General features: G+C 41.0%; 1 protein-coding gene across 3 annotated transcripts in view; it reads right to left on the reverse strand.

Annotated features, from left to right (window-relative positions):
• Nucleotides 1-295: 295 nt before the first annotated feature.
• Nucleotides 296-25,387, reverse strand: part of rasa2 (RAS p21 protein activator 2) — a 30,355-nt gene continuing 5,263 nt past the window's right edge. Inside the window, exons 3-24 of one of the 3 annotated variants that reach the window (XM_037981571.1) lie at nucleotides 22,162-22,265; nucleotides 21,969-22,063; nucleotides 17,497-17,573; nucleotides 15,082-15,165; nucleotides 14,175-14,247; nucleotides 14,000-14,073; nucleotides 13,400-13,501; nucleotides 9,382-9,535; nucleotides 8,938-9,086; nucleotides 8,576-8,690; nucleotides 8,187-8,261; nucleotides 7,912-8,035; nucleotides 6,413-6,519; nucleotides 6,232-6,315; nucleotides 6,034-6,111; nucleotides 5,879-5,952; nucleotides 4,589-4,695; nucleotides 4,247-4,380; nucleotides 3,429-3,637; nucleotides 2,619-2,722; nucleotides 2,001-2,181; nucleotides 296-341 (exon numbers count right to left, since the gene is read on the reverse strand). In XM_037981571.1, the coding sequence (XP_037837499.1) occupies nucleotides 311-341; nucleotides 2,001-2,181; nucleotides 2,619-2,722; nucleotides 3,429-3,637; nucleotides 4,247-4,380; nucleotides 4,589-4,695; nucleotides 5,879-5,952; nucleotides 6,034-6,111; nucleotides 6,232-6,315; nucleotides 6,413-6,519; nucleotides 7,912-8,035; nucleotides 8,187-8,261; nucleotides 8,576-8,690; nucleotides 8,938-9,086; nucleotides 9,382-9,535; nucleotides 13,400-13,501; nucleotides 14,000-14,073; nucleotides 14,175-14,247; nucleotides 15,082-15,165; nucleotides 17,497-17,573; nucleotides 21,969-22,063; nucleotides 22,162-22,265 (2,335 nt within the window). In that variant the 3' untranslated portion in view covers nucleotides 296-310. Of the gene's footprint in view, nucleotides 342-1,817; nucleotides 2,182-2,618; nucleotides 2,723-3,428; nucleotides 3,638-4,246; nucleotides 4,381-4,588; nucleotides 4,696-5,878; nucleotides 5,953-6,033; nucleotides 6,112-6,231; nucleotides 6,316-6,412; nucleotides 6,520-7,911; nucleotides 8,036-8,186; nucleotides 8,262-8,575; nucleotides 8,691-8,937; nucleotides 9,087-9,381; nucleotides 9,536-13,399; nucleotides 13,502-13,999; nucleotides 14,074-14,174; nucleotides 14,248-15,081; nucleotides 15,166-17,496; nucleotides 17,574-21,968; nucleotides 22,064-22,161; nucleotides 22,266-25,387 lie in introns of those variants that run through there. The other 2 variants (XM_017423932.3, XM_037981576.1) reach the window with 2 other exon arrangements.

Consider the following 25,387-nt stretch of genomic DNA (forward strand, 5'->3'; position numbering starts at 1 on the left):
ATATATATATATATATATATATATATATATATATATATATAAAAATAAAAGACATAAATCAAGACACAGAAAGAGTCTGCGGAGCAGAAGTGGGAGGAGATGAGGCAACAAACGGCCAAAACAACAACAACAACGACAGAGAGAGTTCATTCATAGTGGAGTAAATGTGTGTGGAGGTCACGGTGTTTATCATTCTCTGGGTCATGCGGTGGCCCCCCACATTCAGGGGGCTCCTCGAGGACCGCCGAGGTTCTCCGCGGTCCGCCGAACACCTGCTGGTTATGGCTGGTTCGGGCCACGCCGCCCCAGGTTAGCAGGTTTTCCCCACTATGGGGTTGTCACTGAAACAGAGGAGACAGCAGCAGAAGTTAGTCACCCGTCAAAAGGCGTCGACGCCATAATTAATCAAAACATCGAGGGTCAAATCGAAAACGGCCACTAGAGGGAGATCAGCCGATCGAGACGACGTTTTTGTTTTGCAAATAATCGGCCACATCGAAGCACATTAATCTGATTTAAAGGCAGTCTGATTTTTAAGCAGAACTACGATGTCACACTGCGTCCTTTTGTTGGATAAGCAGACAGGCGTGTTAAACACAACACCACCTTAATGGTCAGCAAGGAAGCTGATCAATAAATTACAACAAGGAAAACAGAAAGAGCCTAAAGCTTTTAGAGGCTTATCCAGATAAATGTAGAAGAATAATGATCCTTTATGAGAGAAGATACAGGTAACTGTATTCATAACAAACCACGAGAATCCGTACTATTATATAATGTGAAGCATAAAATCACAGGAAAGTAGGTAATGATTAAACCCAAACGATCCTGTTTGTGTTGTTCATGGGCAGGATCTCGAGGCGCAGTAAGGACAGAACGATGTCAGGTCGGGGGAACCTCAGGGTCTTGTCTGTTTTTGAGGATGTGGTTCTGTTGGCGCCTTCAGGCCTCGACCTTTAGTGTCCACCAGGGAGGTTTGTGAAGCGGCTGGGAGGAGAGTCGGCTCGTTAAAGTCTGAAGTCTAGGTTTTCACCCAGAAAAAGATGGCATATTCCCTCCGGGTCCCCGCCTCAAGCGGAGGAGCTCAAGTGTCTGGAAGTCTTGTTCATGAGCGACGGCTCGGCTGCTCTGATCTGTGGTGGCGAAGAAAGGAGCGGCGTTGAAAGGCAAAGCTCTGGGTTTACTGGTTCGACTACACTCCGAGCCTCACCTACGGTCACGAGCTATGGATCGTGACTGAAAGACGGATCCTGGACACAAGCAGCTGAATGAGCTTCCTCTGTAGGGCGACCGGGCTCAGCCTTAGAGTCTGGGTGAAGATCTGCATCATTCAGGACGAGCTTGGAAGAAGAGCTGCTGATTCTACGCATCCAAAGGAGTCAGCTGAGGTGGTCTGATTGGAAAGCTTCCTGAACTGCACTTAGAGGAACTTCCTGCAGAGATTATACATCCTCTGGCCTGGGAACACCTTGGGATCCTCCAGGAGGAGCTGGAGAGTTTGAGTGTTTGAGTTTCCCCTCCTGCCTCCCCAACACAACCACAGAGAGGCGACAGGAAATAGATGGATGGATGGATGACTACTAAATTGTTTTACTTACGGCCCATAAACGAGCAAATCAGCTTCATGAAATCGACGGTCAGTTTCAATGATCTCTAAAAGGTTGGAATCAGTCAAAATGAACATTGGTCCAGTCTGAGTCAGACATCTTCATTGTGTTTGGGAAGTACTGATCGTATTCAAATTAAATTGAAGGTGATTTTAGGGACAGTTCATTCGTCTCCCCTTACTTGACTCACAGTAAGGACAGAATCTGATGCAGTATAACCCAAGAAATTTACTTTATTCATGACTTTTTTTAGGTTTATGCTCTAAATAAGTACCACATTTTGCAAAGCTGTTTGGATAAAGCCATGAAAGGAAAAACGAAAAAGAAAAAAAAGGAAAGTAAATCCCACATACAGCACAAGTCGCACACAAAAACATCCATGTCTGGACTTACAGGCTTCCGTACTGTGCTGTGATGTTGTTCCTGCTGTTGTGCTGCCTCTGCAGCTCCTCCATGACGTTCCGGAGCTGTTTGAGTGTCTGAAATGTCTCTTTGGGTTCCTGAATGGTGAACTTTGAGTACTCCTCCTGCTCCCGCTGAGGGCCCTGGTACACCGCCATACTGGCACATGCATCTGCGGAGAGAGGGACGCACGTTGGAGAGGACCGCTCACGCCGACGACCAGAAGTCATCCGCAACGCGTCGTGCTATGGAAACACAGAGTTGCTCCTAGAAGGTACTCGAAGCGGTAAAACGCATAAAAAGTGTTAAAGAAAAAGCAAATGTTGTGATGACTTTTAGTGTGGTCTTTATGTAAGAAGAGCTGCTCAACAGCTGAGCTGAATTCAAGTCAGATGAGTTCACTTTAAGAGTTGGAACAAACCCCAAACAATGAAAAACAGGTGTCACTTCTGCATTTTAGTATCTTCACACGTGTCACGCATCAAACATTATTACAGGATACACTCTTTGACAATGACATCAGCCTCAGAGAGCACGACGGCTGTTTTAGATCTACACTGGTAAGCCCTGGCTGTGCACAGAGTTCAGAGTTCACGAACGAATACCGACCCTCCATGTTCTGCAGCTTGGCCTCGTTCGAGGAGAGGAGAGAGAAAATCCTCTCCGCTTCCCGGTCACAGTCGATGTCCAGCTGCAGGTTGGCCAGCATGGTGCTGAAACGGGAGGGGACACGAGTGAGAAAAGACGTCCAAGGGACAACGAGAAGAGGCAGCAGCAGTTTGTTCTCTTTAAACTAAAACACCGAAATGACTGAGCAGCAGATTTTTACTCTGAGCTCAAGACCAAAGCGACGACAAAACGACAACAACAGTCCGGAAAAGGTCTGGATGTTGTGAAGTATGTCATTAAAATCAGAATGCAACGATCCGCGAATCTCACGAACCCCATGTTTTATTCATAACAGAACGCAGTAAACACATCAAATGTTTAAACCATTAAAAAAAGGTAATTTTGAATTTGACTGTAGCAATAAATCTAAAAAAACAAAGTTAGGAGAGGGGCTACAAATGGCTATAAAAGTAGGCGGTGTAGATAGGAAACAGCTGGAGGAGCGTTTTGCAATTAATTGTGTTAGTTCTAAAGGAAGCGTGGCTCTGTCTCGTCTTTTCTGAGATGTGTCGCTGCCATAAAATTTAAAAAACTGCCTTATTTTTTTGGAAAAACTGTACATTTTCTTAGCTTAAACATTTGATGTGTGTACTATCTTCTACTGTTAATAAAACACGGGTTCAGGAGATTTGTCGACATGACTGCATTCTGGCTGTATTTGCGTTTCACACAGCGTTCCATCGCTGCACTTCTCGGGGCTGCGTGGGAGCCTTGCGACGGCGCCGCCGCCAATGAAGGAGCAGCACTCACGTCGTGCAGGGCTTGCAGCCCGGCCCGTTGGTGCTTTGGCTCTTGCAGCACTGCCAGGCTCCGTTGGTGTAGTTCGACGGGTGGAAAGTGGCCAAGCGTCCCTCGTTGCAGCGGCTGACCTGGCCCAGGATCTCCAACCACTCGCTGGCCTCCACGCAGTTTCCTGCCTGGACGTAAAGGGGCTTCTCATTGTGGACCACCTGAAACATCTAACGCAGAAGGGAAAACACCGGCTCAGCCAACGCAGGTACGGGCAAACTCGCCAACTTCGGCAGGTCTTTAACTTTTCACGTTTAGCAGCCTGCAGTTAGTAAAACATCTCAAAAACTGGTGGTTGGATTTTAATTAAACCCCCAGAAAGTTACTATCAGATGTACATCTCTAACTGGAGTCAGTACAATTCAAGATGGCCACCACAGCTAACTCAAAAATGGCTACAACTCAGTCAGTTTTACAGATATTGAGCTGAAATGTGATGCGGTAGTAGCTGAGAGTCCCTTACAACACATACTCCAAGTGTGACATCATAGAACATCATACGTGTGATGAGATTGTGTCATCCTATTATAAATTTCAAGTTTTTAAGATGTAGTTATTCCCCTTGTAAACTCTCCAAGCTACAGAGCGTTCAAAGGTTTTCAAATGTTGAATCTTTTTAAAATCGTTTGACCCAACGTCAACAAATACTCACAAGACTAACAGAGCTGTCATTTATTCCATATTTGTTTTAGCTCGAGTAACTGATCCTGGCACTCCAAAAAAATAAAAAAAACACATTCGAGGTGATGACAGAGAGATCACAGAGAAAAATGGCTCACATTTTTGCGGTTAAAGGCACTTTCGTCCAGTTTCTCCACCGCCCTGATAGTTTTGACGTCGATGGTGCAGAGGGCCTCTTTCCCTGCCAAGCAGAAAGCATTTCTGCTGTGTTTATGATGATGACAGCATGAGTCTAAAAATATTTATAGGATTAGATACAAAGGCGAGCAATGTATGGCGAAAAGGCAAAGCAATTATTAGCTACAATTTGTTCTGTTCATACATATGACCTCTAGCAAAAACAAAAACGTGTAGAAAGTTCTCGAGGTGATCGACTCGTCTTCACGTCCCAGCAGGAGACGCTCGTGGACTGAACACGTTCTGATGGACGCCAGCCTCACCTTTACATTTGTGGTAGGAGAGCTCCCTGGTGGTCAGCAGGAGCCATCTCTTCTTAAAGTGTTTCTTGACGATTTTCCTTTTCGTTTCGGTTCGTTTCTGCACCTCCCTACAAAGACGAGGAAGACCGAGCTGAAAAAAATGTACATCTGTGCACCCTCCCCGCCTTTTCAACAGTTATCGCATCGCGTTGTGAAAGGCTATCCAGCCGCAGAAAATAATGACATGGCTTTGTTTCGTTTGTTCTTGTTTTTAGGATAATGATCTCACAAACTGAGCAAGGAGCTATTTTACTACATTTATTGATCATTTCACGTCTGGTGGGGAGGTGATTACCCTTTCAAACTGGAGATTAATTTCTAATGTGGGTAAACTGCTTAAGAAAAGCTTCAGATCTTTTGAAGCAGGGTTTGAGTTGTTTTAAGACAAAACATAAACAGGCTTTACTGTGACTGTATACAACAACGAGACAGTTTACTTCACTTCCTGTGCCAGCTGCTGTGGATGCAGGGGGACTGGTTTGTTGGCGCTCCAGCAGATTCTTCACAGCTCTGGGGTAGAAACTGTGTTAGAGGCTGCTGGTGCGGGCTCACGTGGTTCAGAGCACGCCGGAGGGGAGGCTTATGAAAAGAGCGACCTGGGTGGGCGGGGCCATTGCGGATCACTGTGTTCCACACCTTGCATCTCCGTGTCAGTGCACTCTCTCTGAAGCAGCGGTAAGACCTAAAGTTGCCTCTGCAATCTGGTCCGAATTAAACTCTTATGAGGGGCTACATACGGCTGGTACGATAATAAGTTACCTTTCCAAACTTTTCCTTTAAAATGACATCTTAACGGGGATGCAAGGTGCGGAACGCCAGCTGCGCCGGGTCGTTACGACGGCTGCTCCCCGCTTCCACGCCTGGACGAGATCTCCTCGAGCCGCCTCCTCTGACGGGACCGCAGTGATCCGCAATGGCCCCGCCCACCCAGGTCGCTCTTTTCATAAGCCTCCGGCACGCCCTGAACCACGTGAGCCCGCACCAGCAGCTTCTAACACAGTTTCAACACAAATCTTTATTGACCCTCTTTATGTGTTTGCTCTGTTGGATTTGAAGCGGTTACCGAAAACAATTTTACTAGAACACAACTAAAACCTCCCTAAAGCCAGCAAACAAAAATCCTGTTTTTTGCACTTTCCTAACATAAATTTTCAGAGGAGTGTGGCTAATAAAGCAGGCAGAACCCTTCATTATATTCTGGTTCTGGTGGTCACCATCATCATCATCATCATCATCATCATCATGACTCACCCCTCCTTGAGAACCACAGCATCCTCCAGTCCGCTGGACTCCTTGTTGACATTGGATGAGATTTCATCAAGAAACTGGAAACCAAGAAAACGATGACTTTAATGAACACAAACAGTGAAATACTTTAAACAGCTGAGTGTGTCTGAAAAAAATACCTTTTTAACTTTTTCAATGTACTTTTCCTCCTGGAACGATCTGTAGAAGTCATACATGTAGCTTTCTTTAAAACTAGACTGCAGAGGGGAAAAACAAGGAGTTCGACTGTTTAATCAGGTTGTAGGACAGCTTATTAAAGTATCTGGTGATTAACTAAACAGAGTTTAAAATCGTCACAAAATTATTCACGATCTTACCAGTTTTTTGGACAAACTCCCCCAGCTGCCCAGAGTCTGGATGGTTTTTGAGATGAGCGTGAGTGTGCGGGAAATCTCGGGATCCTGCGGTTTTTACACAGAAACACAGAGCCATCCGTGTACGGATTTTACTTGGGAATTTGGACACAGCTCGTGTTTGCGGAGACGCGGGGGGACTTACGGGGTGATGGGAGCGGAGCTGGAAGGAGTGCGGAGAGAGAACGGCCACGGCAAAAAAGCGCAGGAACACGAAGCTGCTCACAGCCGAGTACTGAACGTGTGGGTCACCTGGAGACAGAAAACAACAAAAGCTCACAATTTAATCAAAGAGAGCAGCTTTCCTTTAAAAAAAACGTCCACAAAAATGTTTGAATTCTTGAAGGAAAGCATGCCAAAGTTTTAAACACACATTCTACACAATCTGTTAGCATGTATTGTAAATGACTTTCAGCTAAAACCGAAACAAATTTTAGCTCCATGTCTATAAAACTGACTGAGTTTTAGCCAGTTTTGTGTTAAGGTTGTTTAACTGTGGTGGCCATCTTGAATCGAGTTGCCTCTAAAAGCTAATGAGATGTAAATGTACACCCAATAAGTACTTTCTGAGAGTCTCATTAAAATCTGTTCACTAATTCACAAGATATTTTGCTAACAGACAGGCCGACAAACACACACAGGCACTTACATGAGCGAAAAAAAAGAAAAAAAAATCTCAACTCAAAGATTTGGCTCCACCTTTTGGTGCATACGTCTAAAAGCACTTAAAGCGTGACCACTGTTGTAACACGCACTTGGCACGCAAGAATAAATATGATTGTTTTTATTAAAAGAAAAACCAAAGCGAACAGATGGAGCGGCAGAACAATCCCAGTTAACGCTTGTTTGTGTAACTACTTTGTTTCTGAGTGGGTGAATGTGACAGAGCACTATAAACTAAAAAAAAAGGTGTCAACATGAAATGAGAAAGAAAGAAATGTGTATCGAAAAAGTAGGTCTAAAAAATTAATCCATAACAGACAGAAATGTGACAATAAATAGTACAAATTATTTGGTCTTGTGAGACTGCACTCAACCAAAGTATAAGGTTAAAAGTGGATGGTAACTTTTTGATTTGTTGTCATGCAGTGTAGGGTTTTGATTTTATTTTTAATGACGCAGTACCGTATTTTCCAGACTATAAGGCGCACTTAAAAGCCTTCAATTTTCTCAAAAAACGGCAGTGTGCTTTATAATCTGGACCGCCTTTTATATTGTAAGAAGTCGTAATGTTTTAGGTAAACTACAAAGCTGCACCGGTCGCAGCATTAAGGCTCAGTTAGAGTCACGCAGGGCTCCGTGCTCGGACCTGAGCGAGCGGTGGAGGCGTTTATACTTGACAGTATTCTCCGTGAGTTTTGAACAGTTTGATTATCTTTGTGATCTCTCATAGAGGGATCATATAAATGCTGATACAGGCGAACCAGCTCCGCTAGAGCACTGAAAATTACAAAAATTGGGAGGGGCACGCTCCTTGTAGTCCGGTGCGCTTTATATATGACAAAAGTTCAAAAATAGACCATTCATTGACAGTGCGCCTTATAATCCAGTGCTCCCTATAGTGCGGAAAATACAGTAATAGATATTTTAACAGTGAATAATAGAAAGATTTGACAGGATCTGCACGTGAGATCCATCTTTCACCTGCGAAGCGTTTGCAGGCCAAGTGTCTTAAAGATCTGAACACGTCACACATCAGGGGGGGACAGTTGGAACTAGACTGGGTGATGGAGGAGAAGACTTTCTGGACATAAACCTGAAGGTTTTCCTGCCAAAAAAAAAAAAAAAAAAAGATATTACTCATTAGAGGTGGTCATAAAGTTCTGTTTCTGTGTATGAAATGTGGCCAAACCCAAACTGTACAAGCAGAAAGCTTAATGCTAATTAAACGTTATATGTTGTTCCTGGAACAGACGTACCTTGTTGACTTCCACATTGTCACCTTCTTTTAGTTTAATGGGGTCTATTTCACACATTTTGTTGGATTCACAAATCTGTGACAAAGTAAAAAGAGTAAAAAGATTAAAAACACTCAAAGTCAGTCAGGTAAGAATTGATGTGTTTGTGAGCTATTAGCAGGACACGAATGAGAGCTGATATGAAATCACAGCTTTGCTTTTAAATATTATTTCAGACGAGAATCAAGAACAAGATGATTAAAAATAGTCTCAAACAGAGGATGCAGTGCCCTGTGAGTGTTCAAACCTACAAATAACATCTGCACCATAGCTTGTTCAAAACAGACCAGGCAGATCATCCAATTCAAGCCTCTTCTGGCTTTAAATCTGTGTTTGTTTCTCAGTCGTACCTCATCGATTACGGGCTTCAGGGTAACAGCCAGGTAACTCTTTCCAACAATCTTCATCATGTCGTCAATGCAGCGGGTTGCCAGAGAGTTGCCACGGAATATAGTGTTAGCCTCCCTGGACAAACCAAAAAGAAAGACACAAATTACCAGTAAATAATGCCTAACTTGTTTATCAAAGTAAAAATGAAGGTAACATATTAGGTTCTAATTCGGTTTATTTCAGTGCTGCTTCTGGTGTCATACTGTATTTGGCTGTGGTTATTTTATTATAGCTTTTAAAAAAAGGAACTTAATTTAAGAAAACAATGTTACATGATGCTGCACGTGTTCCAGTGAGGACGTGAGAGCGTGAGCGTACTCACTGAGTGTTCTCCAGCTCCAGCGCCGCCACGGCGGAGACAAAAGGCACGAATCGATTGTGATAGAGCAGCAGTCGGACCGTGGGCAGAACGGCCTCGTGTCGCTCTCTGCAGATGTCTCCCAAGATGTGAGCTGCTGATGCTGAGATGGGCTGCCGGGACAGGAGACAATAAATCAACGCAGAAAGAAAACGCGGACAAAGCGACGGGAGGTAAGGGTTCTAAAAAAAAAAACAAGGGGAAGGAAGTCCGTAAAGAAAACAAACTACAAGAGACACGTCTCATTTTATATTTAAAAACTGTCCTTTTGAGAAAGGAATGAAGAGTTCAGGTCAGTTTTAAAGGACAATTCAACGGTAGTTAAAAAAAAGAAGAAAAAGAACTCGTGCTGCGTGCCATCTCCTCCTTTTTTCAAAGGTACAGAGTAAAGTGGCGCCGCCGTGTTACCTTCACATCAGGGGATTTGAGCAGCAGGTTGCAGATTGACGTGTAGCAGGCAGATGGCAGCACTGTGTCTTCAATGTAGGTCAGCTTCAAACGCAGAGATCCCAAGTCTTCAGATTTGGACTTGCTGCCGTTCCCTTTGGGCTGGAGGAGATACCTGTCAGGGCGCAGGAAGGCAGAGGCCATGTAAGGAGTGGAAAACTAGTTTTGAATGTCACCGAACCAACAACTTCCTTAAAACAGGAAACTGACAGGCTTTTGATTCTGTGGTTATTCATTGATAATAAAGTGGCAGTTAAAAGCATATTTGTCAATGAGTGATTCACAACAAGCTGCTTGAAACTAGACATGGGAAATTTACTACAACTTAAAGAAAATGGAGTCTACATGCATACAGAGAAGTAAAATCAAACTGAGATGATGATTAATCTGATCTGAAACCAGTTGCTCAACAAAAAGAAAATGTTAGGATTTCTAGAAGTTGACAGGACCTAAGAAAGCCCCTTCGTGGTTTAAAATGTGGCTTCATACTGTGTCGTACCAACATAAAAACAGCTCAACATGATGGCTGAAAAAAAAAAAAAAAAAAAAGACGGTTTCCTAATATAGTGCAGTGAAGGAACACACTGCACTGTTTACACATGCAAGAACTAATTCTTCCAGCCCGTCGGGTGAAGAAGGAACATTTTCCATTTTAAAATGTCACCTTTCCAGACTCAAATTACTAAGTTTCGCAGTCGACTCAGGGGTCATTTTTCATGTTTAACAACAACAACAACAAAAACTGTGCAGCGGTTAGGCAGAAAATTCCCAAACTCTATGCAACCATGGGACAGTATCTGTAAAGCTGTATGAGCGTAGATGTGGGTTCCAGGTAATTACAACAAAAAACAAGATACTAATGGCTAAAACTCAAGGTTTTTTGTGGATGAACCAAAGAGGTGACATCATGGCAACATAGAACATAGAACTTTTTTTTTTTTTTTTTTTGGGGGGGGGGGGGNTTATTTTTAGAAATTCAGATTTTTATTTTTTAGAAAAACAGATCATGAAAGAAAGTCTGGTAACACAAATGTTCTCTCAGATTTTCCTATTCTTGCTTATCTGGACCTGGAAAGTACTAAATGCACATCCCATATTTTCATCTATTTTTAGAGCGCAGAGGAAAAACCAAACCAAGGTCCAGATTTGGAAGCACAAGAAGTGATACTTGAGGAATCCCTGTTGTTGTCAGTTGCATCATCGATATATCAGCTCTGCTTTTTCTGTCAGAAACAACTCTACTAGGGGGAAAAACAAATCCTGCCTGCAACATTTGCTTTGACACACATATATTTCAATACAGCCACTTAAGCAAGCTGTTAAAACTACTACAGAGTGTGGAATTGTGTCCTACTTGAAGTTCATTTATCATCATCTGTTCAATGTTTTTACAAGCACACATTACATGTTCTACTGAGCATGAAAGATTGTAGAAAACTTACAAAAATAAAACCCAACACGCCCTGAAGAAGTGCATATCACCCGCCGTCTGCATGCCAAAGTTTTAAATAAAGATTTAAAGCTCTCTGTTGGAGCTTAGAATGTGTTCGGAATGACTCTCAGCTACTACCACACCAGATTTCAGCTCAGTATTTGTAAAACTGACTTTTAGCCTTTTTGCATTAGCTACGGTTGATTAGCTGTAGTGGCCATCTTGAATTAGGTTGACTTTATAACTTAATTGAAAATATGAACACAACTAGCAAGCTTTTTGGCACACCAATTAAAACAAGCACGATATTAAAAAAGGTTTACAAAGATCTACTCGATAAGCTAAAGCCAGCCGGTCTGTTATACCCAATAAATCACAAAGCTATCTTTTCGTTCTGCTGGTTAGTTTTGGACTAATTGGCTTCCATCTGTAATGTGACAGACCTGAGCGTCTCTTCAGATTGCAGTGTATTTGTGCTTTCCCTGTCAAGTTTGTTGGGACCCGAGCTTGTTTCGTATGCTCTCATCACCACACATTGTCATTTTTTAATTTTCTTTTAACCTTCTGTCTTTGGAAGAACATTTATAGATGGTGTGAGATTCTTTCTTTCTTTTAAATACTGCTAATGCTTCTTTAAAACGAGTGTTTTGTGTCTTAATGATTCAAGAGTAAGCAGCCCATATTTTTGCGAAATGCAGACCTCTTTAGAAGAAAAAAACCACAAACAAACTCATGCATATGTTGAGTAAAACTGCAGCACTTCAAAAGTACTTATTCTGGCTTTGTGTTTAAATGGATCTGTGTTCACAGTACACAGACACTGGGACACTTCATTAGTCCCCCTGTACAGGTCTTACAAAGCCAAACGGCCATTTTTTTTCTAAATGTAACATGGATTGTGAGGTAAGACAGGACATGAGGTAATGCCACCATGCAAAGAGCCACCCACGCACTGCATTCACAGCCTTCATGTACCAACAGATTGCTATCTGGCACAATCCCATATCACCTACTCCGACACAAAGCTGGGACACATCCACACAGAGGGAAAAAAAAAGAAAAAACTGCTGAATGCGGAAATCTGGAGAGGATCTTCGAGTCACCTTGTTGTGGCTGCGAAAACTTGGCAGAACATGTTCTAAATGACGGGCGAGTTTAAGGAACTGGTCCACTGCAGCTACGAGGAAGAGGATTGGGTCATGATTGGCTGTATTTATTAAAAACAACCAAATACAGTTTAAAAAGAACCAACACAGCAGACTGTCAGATTTTAAATATTACATAAAACTTATTCCCTCTTCATCAAGACCCCATAATCTCAAAAGGAACCAAGTGTTAGAAAGCAACAATGTAAACTATGAATAAACAAATAAAGGCTAATGTGCACACCTCCTACATGGAGGTGGCTTCCAGTCTTGTTTTCAGGCTTGGCTCAACCGAGCTCCAGGAGTCGAGGTTCGACCACCAGGCGCTTTAAGTCTGACCTTTCCCCTGCGGCCAGAACCTCCCGGGACTTACAGCCCAGAAAATGTAGCACCCAGGGTCTCAGAGGCACTCAAACACACTAATCCACCATGTTATATTGGCAGTTCTGAGGCTGGGATGAGAGTCAGCTCTTTGCAGTCTGAGGCCATGGTTCTCAACAGAACAGTGGAACGCTCCCTCCGGGTCAGGAGTCTGCCTCAAGGGGAGGAGCTCAATGATCCTGGAGTCTTGTTCAAAAATGATGGCAGGGTGGAGAGGGAGATGGATGGCCGATTCGGGGCTTTGTCTGCAGTAATGAGAGCGTTGCTCTGTTTTGCTGTGCTGAAGAAAAAGCTGATTTGAAAGCTCTCAGTATACTGGTGTGTCTACGTTTCAACTCTCACCTATGGGTATGAGGTTTGAATCATGATCGAAAAAACAAGAATCCGGATACTAGTTGCTGAAATGAGTTATCTTCGTAGAGTGGCAGGGTTCAGTTTTAGAAATAAGACGAGGAGCTCCATCATCTGGGGGAAACTCATGGTAGAGCCGCTACTCCTCTGCATCCAAAAGAGTCAGTTGAGGTGGTTTGGGCATCTGATTAGGATGCCTTCCTGAGCACCTCCCTCTGGAGGTTTTCTGGACACCTTGGAGGAGACCCTGAGGCGGATCCAGAACTCGCTGGTGGGATTATGTATCCCCTCCAGCCTGGGAACACCTTGGGATCCCCTCAGGAGGAGCTGGAGAGTGTCGCGGAGGAGGGGGATGTCTGAGTTTCCTTCCTGGACATGCTGCCTCCACAACTCAACCATAAATCAGTAACATACAATTGATGGATTTAAGAATTTTAGGTATGAATATTGTAGCAATTATTCAGTGTAGTGCAAAAGAAAAAAAAAAACTGTAAACAAAGCTGCAGCTTAAAGACAATCAACGTCAGGAGCAAAATGGTTTGATCCAAGATCCACTGCTGCTTGTGTTTGTTTAAAGCCACTTGTATTTTCTGCAAATAATCCACTTCAAGCGGCGGACACTCCTAAATGCGAGCGAAAAAAGATTTTTCCAAATCTGCGAAGTGCCTACCAGGCTTTGTGCATGTGGTCATCTTTGAGGATCTTGACAGGAACTCTCATTTCCCCGAGAAACACATCCTGAGCCAGATTTTCGTTGTTCCACAGATCCACTCTGCAGCAGAAAGAGAAACAGATGACTTGAGCCGATCAGGTATATATGACCGTTTCATGTTCAGCTAGTTCACATTACGTCTGACATATACAGCTGTGGTCACCTTGTGGGCTCCACGCAAACATAAACCGCCCGATTGTAGTTTAAGCAAGAGGGATTTAAAAAACAAAACAAAACAAAACACGTCACTAAGTGGTGCTTACCTGCTTCGTGCAGAAAAAAACAACACAATTCCAGTGCAATATCAACACCTCAAGTCCAAACTTCAAAACCATGCACACGAGTTTACCTTTTAATCTGCCTACTCTTACCAGTGAGTCCACTGTGATGGAAGCCCCAAATATCCTTAACCAGAAAACAAGGCTCTCTATCAGCAGTCAGAACACACCAGATCTAAATTCACTTTGTCCTCCTCCAACGCAGGAGAAACTGATTTCTCTTCCGTCGACTTTAGAGGGAAAGCAGGACTGCGTGCTGCGCAGATAAAATGCAACTCACTTGATCTCGAGCTTTTCAATGTCCTCCTCCTCCACTTTGAAATCTTTTTTAGAGTAGCTGCTTGACCGTGTGACCTGAGGACGAACATGTCAGCGCTCAGTAACGGGGTTGTGCATTTATAGCGTGGTCAATCAACACTGTGGTCTTTTTACGCCTTTGATAAAGAGGACTGTACCTCAAAAAAGAAGGTCTCTTCAAACTGAGGATTGCTGGTTTTCTTCTTTACTTTTGTTTTCTTTTGGTCCGACCTGTAAACATGCAATCCAGAGAACAACAATTAGAACAACTTCGCCAACAATATTCAGGTCTGCAGCTCATGTAAAGCTGCTAACGTTTGACTTAAGAAACTACAAACATTTTAAACCACCGCATATTTCTTGTAACCTTTTCAAGTGGTCTTGAGCAGTGGATTCAGGTTTCTGAACATCTATTTCTAGTTTTTTTTTTTTAAACTCTGGCTGCTTTTCCCACTCATCCTCGGTCCACTCTAATAACGCTTTGGGAATCACCTTGCCGGTGCTAAAATACTATTGTGTGGGATTGTTTTTGGTATTTTTCTACAGATTCAACTTCAGTGAAAACAAATTCTCTCTTTGGGAGGGGCTGCTGGTAACAAAGAGATAAAAATCTAATGTAAAATTAATTCCTTGAGAAACTGTTTTGTGTCGACACAACCCTGGTTCACCCCTTGAGTTTGGGAGCTTATTTATTTTTGAATGGCTCAGAGGTGAAAGTGTTTTAAAAAACAAACAAACCAAAAAACATTTCTTTGAAAATTGTCAGATACTGAACTGAAAATTAGCAAAAAAGCAGCCGAGAATAAGCAAAATAAGGTGACCAAGTCAGGTGATGTTATTACCATTTAACTATCTCGAAAAAAAAATATTTTTATGCATCTTAGTTTAGTTGAGAAGATTTGTTTAGTACTCAGAGAGCAGACGACTACGTCACAGTGGAAAAATAATCGGTTTGTTGCCAGTCAAAAAAACAAATAAGTTAAAAAAAAAAATGCAAATCCTAAGAGCATGCTGTGAGGAGTGCCTTCCTCTCTTTGTGTCCGAGTGTGGCGTTAACCGAGCTACCTGGCAGGTCCAACGAGAGACACGGTGGCGTAGGGGTCACAGTTCTGGCCGCTGATCAAAGGCAGGTCCTTGCACTCGATTATTCTACAGGAGCAAAAATAAAACACGGATACAGTAAAACACCTTCAACACAGCGTTAAATCACTTATTGACTGAAGCGTGAGACAAAGTGTTATTTTTTTATAAATTCAGCTATATGTTTTGACGTGCTTTACAGCGACGCAGACTTTGAGGGAGAAGACCTTCATCGCTGTGTCACGAGAGCATAAAAAGATAAACAGTTTCTTGTTGGCTCAACAGATGCTCAGTGAAAATGCCGTAACCATCAACCCCCCCCTGTGCCAAAAAGAAGAAGCTTTTCAAAAAACAGGAATGGCGCAAACTTGTTTTGTTAAGCAAATTTAGAAACAATAAAATGTTTCCGTACGCCCTAATCTCGGACCAGATCATTACGCAAAAAACAAGCACTGTATTAACAGGTTATTGTCACTAAACAAGCCACGGGATGCGTAATTTGTCCATGTCAACGCAGCCTCAAATAGAAAAGGGTCATTTATGTTTTAGCCGAGCAAACATCAGTCTCAGCCTGTGAGAACACTTCATTAGAACATTAATGCATTGATGAAACTTGTTTTATTAACAATTAACAGTAGCTGTAATATCAGTCTAAATTAATACTAGTATTAGGATAAAAAAAGCCCCAGACTGCCCGTGTCTGTTACAGTCGTTGATTGCCAGCAGTGCTTTGCCCTCATGTTTGACTGCTGTCACATAGGACCACTGCAGTGTTTTTTTTTTTTTTTTCAGGAATGTTTCAGGTGACAACAAACAGACACTGTAGGCACCTTAAACAGGATGTGGCTGCTAAGCAGGAGCCACCAGAGGATAAGAATGAATTCAGCCCTTTGCTAAGTGAGGCCAGAGGGACAAGCCAAGCAGCCAAATGTCAGGATGTTTGTCTGTAATCTTCCAGGCTGTCATGACGATATTCCCCGCAGGCCTTTTTAGGCTTGTGCGTTAACGCCTCTCGTGACTGATCAAAGCGCGGCAGAGCGGGAGGACTGAAAGGTGTGCGCGTGAAAAAGCCCGACACCCTGGATTTGACTCCTGTAGTGGGAGGGAAAGGAAAAAAAAACAAAAAATGGGAGCACGGGATTTGTGTATCGGCGATGAGAAGCGTGTCAGTTTAAGCAAACAATCGGAGTGACACAGTGAATGACTGCAGAAGAAAACCACAGTGGTTGCAGTGTGAGAAGCGCACACTTCCTGCTCAGATGCCATCACTTCCTCCTCATTATAGGGCTCTGTAAGTATGAATGGGGGAAGGTGCAAAACAGCATTCGTACACAGGCCTGACATCTGTGACATCTGCACATATATGTGATATTTTACAACTCAACCCCCTCCTGTTTTAACCACCCTTATGCAGTGTAACTTGCTCATAAATGAGCTGATGTTTGTCATAACTCCCTGACGTGAACAGACAACCCTGGAAATAACAGTAACAGATAAAGAAAATAAATAAAATAAATATGTTATGATCCACCAAAAGCGAAGGAGAACTAAAACTGTCAGGTTATGTACTTTTATGTAACCTTTTATATCACATATTTGATAACCGTTTTGCTCACAAACCTCTGACCTCGTGAAACGGATGATTTCGATTTGCATGCAGCACAGTTGGAGCTGCAGCTTTCTTCTAAATTTGACTAGATGTGGTCAGAGCTGTTCAGAGGAGAAAAATGTCTCTTTATTTTTAGTTTACATTTTCTAGTACAGTAGTTTCGCAGGTGAAAAAAGGCTAAAAATAATCCAGATGTACTTTAAAAACATTCCAGTACAAATTTAAAAATAAAAAGTGGCACATTTATTGATGTTACACCATATCCGTGCTCTTGTTTTTATGTCTAATAATGTCTGGTTGGTCTTTATTTTAAAACTATGGTGTAAAAAAAAAATAAAAGTATGCACTCATTCAAGTCTAAAAATGTATCTGCTATTCACCAGATTTAAAAATTAGGTTTATATAGCCTCAGGAACAAAAGAAAGTTTGTTTTCCTGCTTTAAAGGCATCGATTATTTAAGTTAGGCTGCTGCTTAGGGAGAAGAACAAGGTGGTTCAAGGTTTAAGGATTTCAAATCAAATGTTTTTATCTTTTATTTTAGGTCGTTTTAAGATCTGTTTATCTTCTCATCAGTCATTGAAGTTAATTTAGAGAACTTGACAGTTTTATAAAAAAACAACATCTTCACAGTTATGGTTTAATCCTCAGCCATAAAATCAACTGATTCAATTATAAAATTCTACCATGATTGTAAATTACATGCAAAGTGTAAAAATTAGAAAACAACTAATCGTGTCAGACGAGGTTTTCAAGTGTGAAAAAAAAAAAGAAAGGGAAACTGGTAACTTACCGAACTAATAACTGTTGACCTGTGGAGCCATTTTCTGTGATCACTTCATTCAGTCGCATCTCCAGGTGAACTTTACCCTGTTGACAACGAAGAACGACAGCAAGCTTAGAAAATAAATAAATAAATATGTTGAAGTTTTATTAGTTGCTTCAGATCTTCTAGTGTAGGGTTCTGTAGAAATATTACGAACAGTTAATATCTTACCTGTTGTAGACAGACGTTTAAACTACCTCAGTTTGGAGGAACAAGAGTTTAATTATGACCGGGGTTAACGAGCTAATCAACAATTTCACAGGACATTGAGTTCTTTGGTTAACTGCTGGCATAAATAGCAGACTTCCAGTGCAGTTTGACGCACTTCCTGCAGAAATATCGTGTAATGTAAAACTAATGGTGGTCTGAAATGATAAAATGAAATGTTTGAGCTTGGAGTTGTTTTAAGAGCCTTCCTCAAAGACAGCGTTAGCTTGTTGGTCAAAACTAAACTTCACATCTCCAAACGGAGGTTGTTTAAAGTGCTATCAAAAACAGGCAGGATAACTGCTCATAACCTTTCCTCAGAACCCTTTGAAAAGAGCTGAACTGTTGCTTTAAAAATGGACCCAAGTCTACAAGTTTCAGATCAAAGCTGATGTTAACTTAGACGTCAAAAACAACAAAAACAAGGACTGCAGCAAGACATCTACTGAAAATACTTTCTTTGTGCTTTTTTATTTTTTGTACGCACAATCCCGTCATTTTTAAAACTTGCTTTTAAAGTCTTTATTTATTAAAAAAAAAGACTTGCTGCCTTGCTGCAAATCGTATATCGTTTTATGCTATAAACGAGGATGAAATGTGTGACAAGAGCCACAACATCTGTGAATTTTGTCATCACCCAGAAAGATCTACACAGGGTCGGATGTGGTGAAGGTTGCAGGTCTTGCCTTCGGAAGTGTCAGAGAGATAGAAAAAGAGCTCAGCCGCCCACACACTTGGACTCTGTCTCTGCAATTCAGCACTTGGCTGACAAAGCAAGTACTTCTTTCTGATGCAAGATGGGCATTCGTGCCAAGAGAACTACTTTAGAAAAGGTCCAAATGAGCCAAGATCTTCAGCAAATAAACCCACAGCTAAATAATAAATATGATCAAGAAACACTAGATTGTTAAAAAAAAACATTAGAGTTTTCCTTATTAAATAAGCAAGTTCACAGGGTGCTTACAAAGCTCCTGTTTGGCAAGTAACCAAACCAGATTGGCAACTGACCAAACCAGACTGGCAGTGCATTCACACCTACATCGCTCACTGATGTAACTTTGCAGAGGAAAGTGTCTACTTGTGAGTGAATCAGTGTTGCAGCACAGACCCAGAATAGACCGGCGTGGGCTAATGGCAGCTAGAGTCAACATGGTAGCTACAGCAAAGCAGCACAGAAGCTGCATTATGTTGTACTTTCATCAAACCCAACTACAACACACACACACACAAATCTTTACACAGCTTTGCAAAACTAACACTTACAGAGACCACATCTGTGACAAGACAGCTCTCATAACTGTCTGATCTTAAATGTCTTTGGAAGTATTTAAATTAGTGATTTAACATGCTTCAAAACAAGTCAGGCAAACTTGTTCTCGTGTCCCACTGTTCTGTACAAACTTGTCAGGGCTATCGAAAAAAAAAATCCTCAACAAATAGGACTTCTGCCAAAACACTTATTTAAAAGAAAACTAATAAAGAAACAAAAGCTCCTAAAATAAACGAGACAGCACTGGCAGAAATATAAAAAAATAAAAACCACAGGAGAAAACGAGTCCATCTTTGAAGGCGCTCACTCTGTATCACTTCACCAGGCTACGCTGACCTAACGTGGTGGGAGGCCCGGCGGAGCTTCCTCTGCCGAGGGTAGTTTTCTAGGAGTCTGGTCGGCATGAGTAAACCAGAAATTCAGCTGAACTTAATGATACGCCCGACCTCAGAGTTTGACTCAACTGTCCAGAGATGGCCCCAAATAATGAGCCAGGATAGCATCATTTCAAGAAAGAAAACCAATCTACCACTTCCCAAAATATGAAGAAAAGTCTAAAGTTGGCCAAGAACCGTGAACATCAGACAGGATGACCAGAACAAGGGTTTTTGGACATGTGAGTAAAAGTTTAAGACCTTTAAATTACTCAAATCAAAACTGGGCTGAAAAAAAAAAAAAAAAAAAAAAAAAAAAAAAATATATATATATATATATATATATATATATATATATATATATATACACACAAAAACCCCAACACTAAATATGTGATATTTAACTAAAATGGGAGATATTTAACTAAAATGGGAGATATCCAATTTAAGCAATAGCACTTGGGCTTTATTCACACTAATCTGGGTATTTTTTTTAAATATAGATTTTCTGGTTTTTTTTTGCACTTCCTCTTCACACACAAAGTAAGTTTCTGGTGAGAAAAGCAGATGTTTAAAAACTCTACAAAGTGAGGATTTTGTTAAATCTTAGTTTTTGGTGGATTTGCGAAAATTTACAATATGAAGCTTTTCAACAATAATGACACTGCAGGTAGTTTTGCGCCTCCCCACCATGACCGTCTGTCCTAGAAACCAAAACAACAATAGATCCGTGATTGTCAGGTTTCTTCTACGTCTGTGTCTAATCCTGTTGTCGTTAAATGTAGATTGTGTGCTGAAATTGGGAATTAGTGGGAACAAATTGTAAACAATATCAAAGAAAAGAAATGCGTTAAGCTAAACACGTTCTTTTTCCATATTTTGATGTGTCATTATTGTGAATCTAATTGCCACCTAATAGCGATAAAAATGTACTGGACAGACAAAAATTTATATAAAAATGACAAAATAAATCTGCTTTATATATACTCTCGATAATAAACAAACATCTAGTGTCAGCAGAGTAGTGACCAATTAGGGTTTTCCAATAGCTGAGGCTGATCTTCAGACAACAGGGCAGCTAATGGCAGATTTGTTTACTTATGTTTGGTCCACAAACATAAAGGTTTGAAATAATAATATATTATATATTGCCTGTGATTCAGTGATTTCTCCGTTGGGCTTTATGTGGATCGGTACACATTCTTATACGTCTTACAGGTAATAACAGCTCACAGTGAGTGCAGTTTAGAAAGTAACGTGACGGTTGGTTTTAACATTGATTTAGTAAAAATTGACACTATTTTTTTAAAGTTAGCGTAATATTCTGGTCAACTTCCTTTGGGGTTTGCCGGTGTAAAAATAGCACTGACGAAAGGTTGTGAGTAATTCATTGACTAAAGGGTGAAGTGTCACAATAATAAGCCCGCTGTGCCCGCAGACGTGCCTGCTTTTAAATCAACTTGGCACACTAGGATCCCAGTCAAAGAAAAGGGCTAAACTTGGTAGCTAACGGCAATCGATTGGTCAGTCCCCACTTCACTCTTTCATAAGCGCACCTGGTTGGTTTTATTGCCCTACAATAGCAAACCTAGCTATTTGTAATCTTTCATTAAAAACAAATGTTCGCCACCTGTGTTATCAAGTCCCAACTGAATGACTTTTTTTAACTGTGTCATGTTGCCCAGAAGGCCTACAAGGATTGCATTAAAAATACAGTGAATGGGATCTGTTGAAACGATTGCTTATCTACGCACAAAAACGTTTTGATCAGGTGGTAAGATAAAGAACTGCTTGTCCTATTTACAACGGTTTTATTGCACCTTAAAACAATAAGGATCTGACACAAACGCCATCTTTCACTTGACCTGGGTTACTGTCTCGCCATGCTGTGCGTGTCCAGCTTCATCTGTCTAACAAGTCCACCGCTGCAGCTCAAATGTTGTAGCATCTTATATATAAAAGGCTGTGAAAAATTACTCTGAGCTGCAGCTAATTATAGTGGTATAAATGCCACAATAGGAAAGACTGCAGTACATAATCCATTATGTGATCTGTTGGGTTATTTGGAAAAGCAGTTTTTGTGTTCAGTTAGGACCCGATGCCCGTCCATTAATAAGACTTCCTCTGATTCTGGCAGGGCCTGATCTAGAGAGGCGGTGTTGACAAACTGAAACATCATCAGAGTGCTCATTCAGCCACGATTCAAACACGTACACTTACAAACCAAGACGTCTGGGTTCACAACAACAGCACAACAACAACAGCACAGCTAGGACTAGTTATGTACACTGAAATGAGTTTAGATTGATGATAAGTTGCTGAATTTGGCTTTTTGAAACCAGGCTATAAATGTGCGTTTGTGATGATGAGTGATGAAGAACAGCTTGATTGTGAATTTTAGACTGCTTGGTCCGACTAATCTGTGGTTGGCGGGTTACTGTTATTTAACATCTATAATAAGCACAAAGAAAAGCAAAAGGAACGCTTAAAAGAAAAAGTGAATTTAGGATGAGACATTTTTGTTGCCTAATTTAGAAACAACACCCGTGAGTCACGTTTTAAAGCACTGCTTCTTTCCAAGAAATTACCTGAACTTCTGAGTTAGGATCCACCGGCTGGAGGCTAAACCAGTTCTCCTTCCCGCTGTATTTACATAGATCATCCTTCCGGATTGACACCTTGCCTAGAAAAAAAAAAGAGAAGAGAAACAATAATTAAGCTCCAACACTTCCGCTCAGATTAGACGGATTACTTTGTGTTTGCCTGTTGAACGTGACTTACCAACAGGTAGATCCCTTTGGAAAACACCCTTGGCATAAACATAGAAGGATAAACACTGAAATGGGCGGGGGATCTCAAAGTAGAAATCTTCTCCATAGAAAGGGCTGAAAAAGACACAGAATTACATTATTTTTGTATTCCCGGTAAGTAGATATTGGCATGAAAAGTAGAAAACCCCTCCTCATCTCTCACTGCCATGAAAGGAAGGCATTAATGGAACTGCCTGTGTCTGCCTGTAACTAAATATCCCCCAAACCAATAAACGGATTTTAATAAAACTCTCATTAGATGAACATCTACAACTGACTTAACTTTAGAAATCAACGCCTTTCAAGATGGCCACCACAGCTAATTGATTACAGCAGACACAAAAATAGCCATGACTCATCTATGTTTAGGAATTTTGAGCAAAACATTGGCACGGTTGTTGGTGAGAGTCCTCCCCAGCGCGCTCTGAGCACCAATAGATTTGACATGCAGGGCAGCAGTTTTATTATTTATATTATATTATATTTATGCCATCCATATGCTAAATGTGCATTAAAGTTTTGTTGGGATATAGCTTTAGAATTATTAGAAACATACGGTTGTTCAGAAAACATTGCATTAACAAGTGATATTTTGTATTTATTTTTATATTCTGCATTTGCATGCCTAATTTATGACAATAATGGAGCCGGTCAACACCATGGCTTTGCTGGTTTTAATAAACAAATGAAGCACAGTGCTGCAACTAGTGCTAAATAATCATTTAGAGAGAAATTATACCAGTTATTTGACCGAATTTTATACACCACACATAAAAACCCCTGTAGGGCGATAAGCAAGGTATATGGTTACATATTTTTTTCAAGAATTTGTAGGAAAAAAAACATGTATTTCAGCCTAAATGTTTGGAAACTCTGAGCTATATTTACTGTCACTACTACGTGTCTTTGCTACCACCAACACAGATTTTGTTAGTGTACTGGTAGTAAAAAATTGAAGAGTCTGAGCAGAAGGTGGACATCACAGGGTGTCCCTATGACTCATTGGGGTTGTGGTAAATCTTCTTGGTAGGCTGAGATTGAAAATATGGCACTATTGCCACCTACTCACCTCCAAATCATTCCAGTCATTCTGTACTGTATGTACTCAGGTTAGGTATAAATACTTGGGTACTGAGTTTCTTTTACTCTATACTCATATATCCTAAATAATAATATAACTAAAATTAAAAAAAAAAAAAAAGTTTCTAACATGCCTTGTATTAAAACCGTGACAAAAGTAACTTGTGATAATAAATTACACTGAAAGACAACTTGAGAAATTGTTATGTTTTGTAAAAGATCAGAACAATTATCTGAGTTCAGGCTGGAGACAGAATTAGTTTAGCAAACAATTAGAGGAAAAAGAAGTTCCTTTTAATACATGTCATTGAGGGAATCTGAAGTTTCTGCAGTCACCTGGGGGGCAAAGATTAGACAGACTATGTATTTGTGCTGGTATTCATGCCTCTGGGCAAACTTATACTTTCTAATCCAGCTATGTGGATGGAAGCTTGAAGAACCAGAAAATGAGAAACGAGGAACAAGTGCAAACTCCAAAAAAGTAAACAGAACGAGCTAAAATAGCATTCAGCTTTTGGGGTTAGACGTCCTCTCGTCAGCGCAAGACAAACTGACTGATTGGAGCTGGTAAAATAAAAACAAAACCCTAACTTCTGTCCTTATATTTCCCACCAACAGAACTACTTAAACAAGACACGGGATAAAAACAACTTCATCAGGTGCAGGCAACTGTAGGTTAAAGGGACAGTTCAAATCTTTTGAAGTTCTGCGTAAGGTTGTAAATGACTAATATCTTACCTGCTGTACATAACCCTTCGAACAACCTCAATTTAGGGAACAATAATTAATTGTGACTTTACTGACGAGCTTAAAGCTAGTTTGAGCAAGGCAAAGACCAAAGTGGATAGAAGCCATCTTAAAATAACTCCTACCTTAAATCAAAACAACACATCAGCTCATCTAAAAGCTATTTTATAAATCTTTACATCGCTAACAATTTAGCTTTATATCAAATTTTAAGATTATTTGCAAGCACCTAGCTGTAGTGCTAACAGCAGGAATGATATTAATATTAGCTGGAGTAACCACGTCATATTAAAACTGTCAACAATGTAAAGGTTTATGAAATACTGTTGACATGAACCACTCTGAATTTTTGGAGGATTGGACTCGTTTAAAGCTGGCAGAAATCCACTTCGGTCTTGGCCCCGCTCAAACTAGCCTTTAGCTTGTCAGTCCTGTCGAAATTTAACTCCGTTTCTCCAAACTGAGGCCGATCGAAGAGCTAAACATTTACACATGAAAAATCTGACAGTGGTATGAAAGGTTTATAAAACAGCGTTTGGACGATTTGCTATGATGCTTTTCAGACTGGAGTTGTTTTAACACAGCAACAATCAGCTTGGGTCTTAGCTCTTAGAATGCCCTCATTTTGTAGAAATAAGAGTTTAATTCGGCCCGGATTAAGGAGCTATCTACAACAGGTAAGACACTGACACTAACCTTTCCACAGAACCCCACTTCAAAAAGATCTGGACTATGGTTTTAAAGGGACCACCTGGCTTAATGTGCTACCTGTAGATGTACCACCTGGTTTGACAAAACTGCCATATGCTCAAGAAAACAAAAATCCTATTTATTGTATTTTTTATTAATTCAAACACTGGTGGACAAGGTTCGGAGGCTTGTTTATTTGGGGGGAAAATCAATTAAATGAAACTGCAGAATCAAATCAACAGGCAGTAGTAATATAAACTGCTAATGCTTCATAAATTTAATTATAAACATCACGTCACGAGTGGAAACTTGCCTAGTAAACAGACATATCAATAGTGCAGGGGGGGACATGACACCATAGTTCCTTAGTAACACTGCCTCCCTCTATAATTTATATGTTTTGGTCGATGAAATATCTTGCCTGACACTTCCACACGGGGCTTAGCCAACACATCGAGTGCACACCCACACATCCTCCTCAAATATCACATAAAAATATGCACTTCTAACCCCCTCTGTTCTCTACAAGCTGCGATATATACACTCGCTAAGCTCTCTGCTGCCAACCTTGGTTTCTAAACAATGCAAATCTAGCAGGTGGAAGATGTTGACCACGGCTGTTTCGACACGCCTGCTTCATCTTTAGGATCAGCTGCAGCCAAGACGGAGGGGGGGGGGGG

Source organism: Kryptolebias marmoratus, linkage group LG2, assembly GCF_001649575.2.
Source record: "Kryptolebias marmoratus isolate JLee-2015 linkage group LG2, ASM164957v2, whole genome shotgun sequence".
Taxonomy (NCBI): Eukaryota; Metazoa; Chordata; class Actinopteri; order Cyprinodontiformes; family Rivulidae; genus Kryptolebias; species Kryptolebias marmoratus.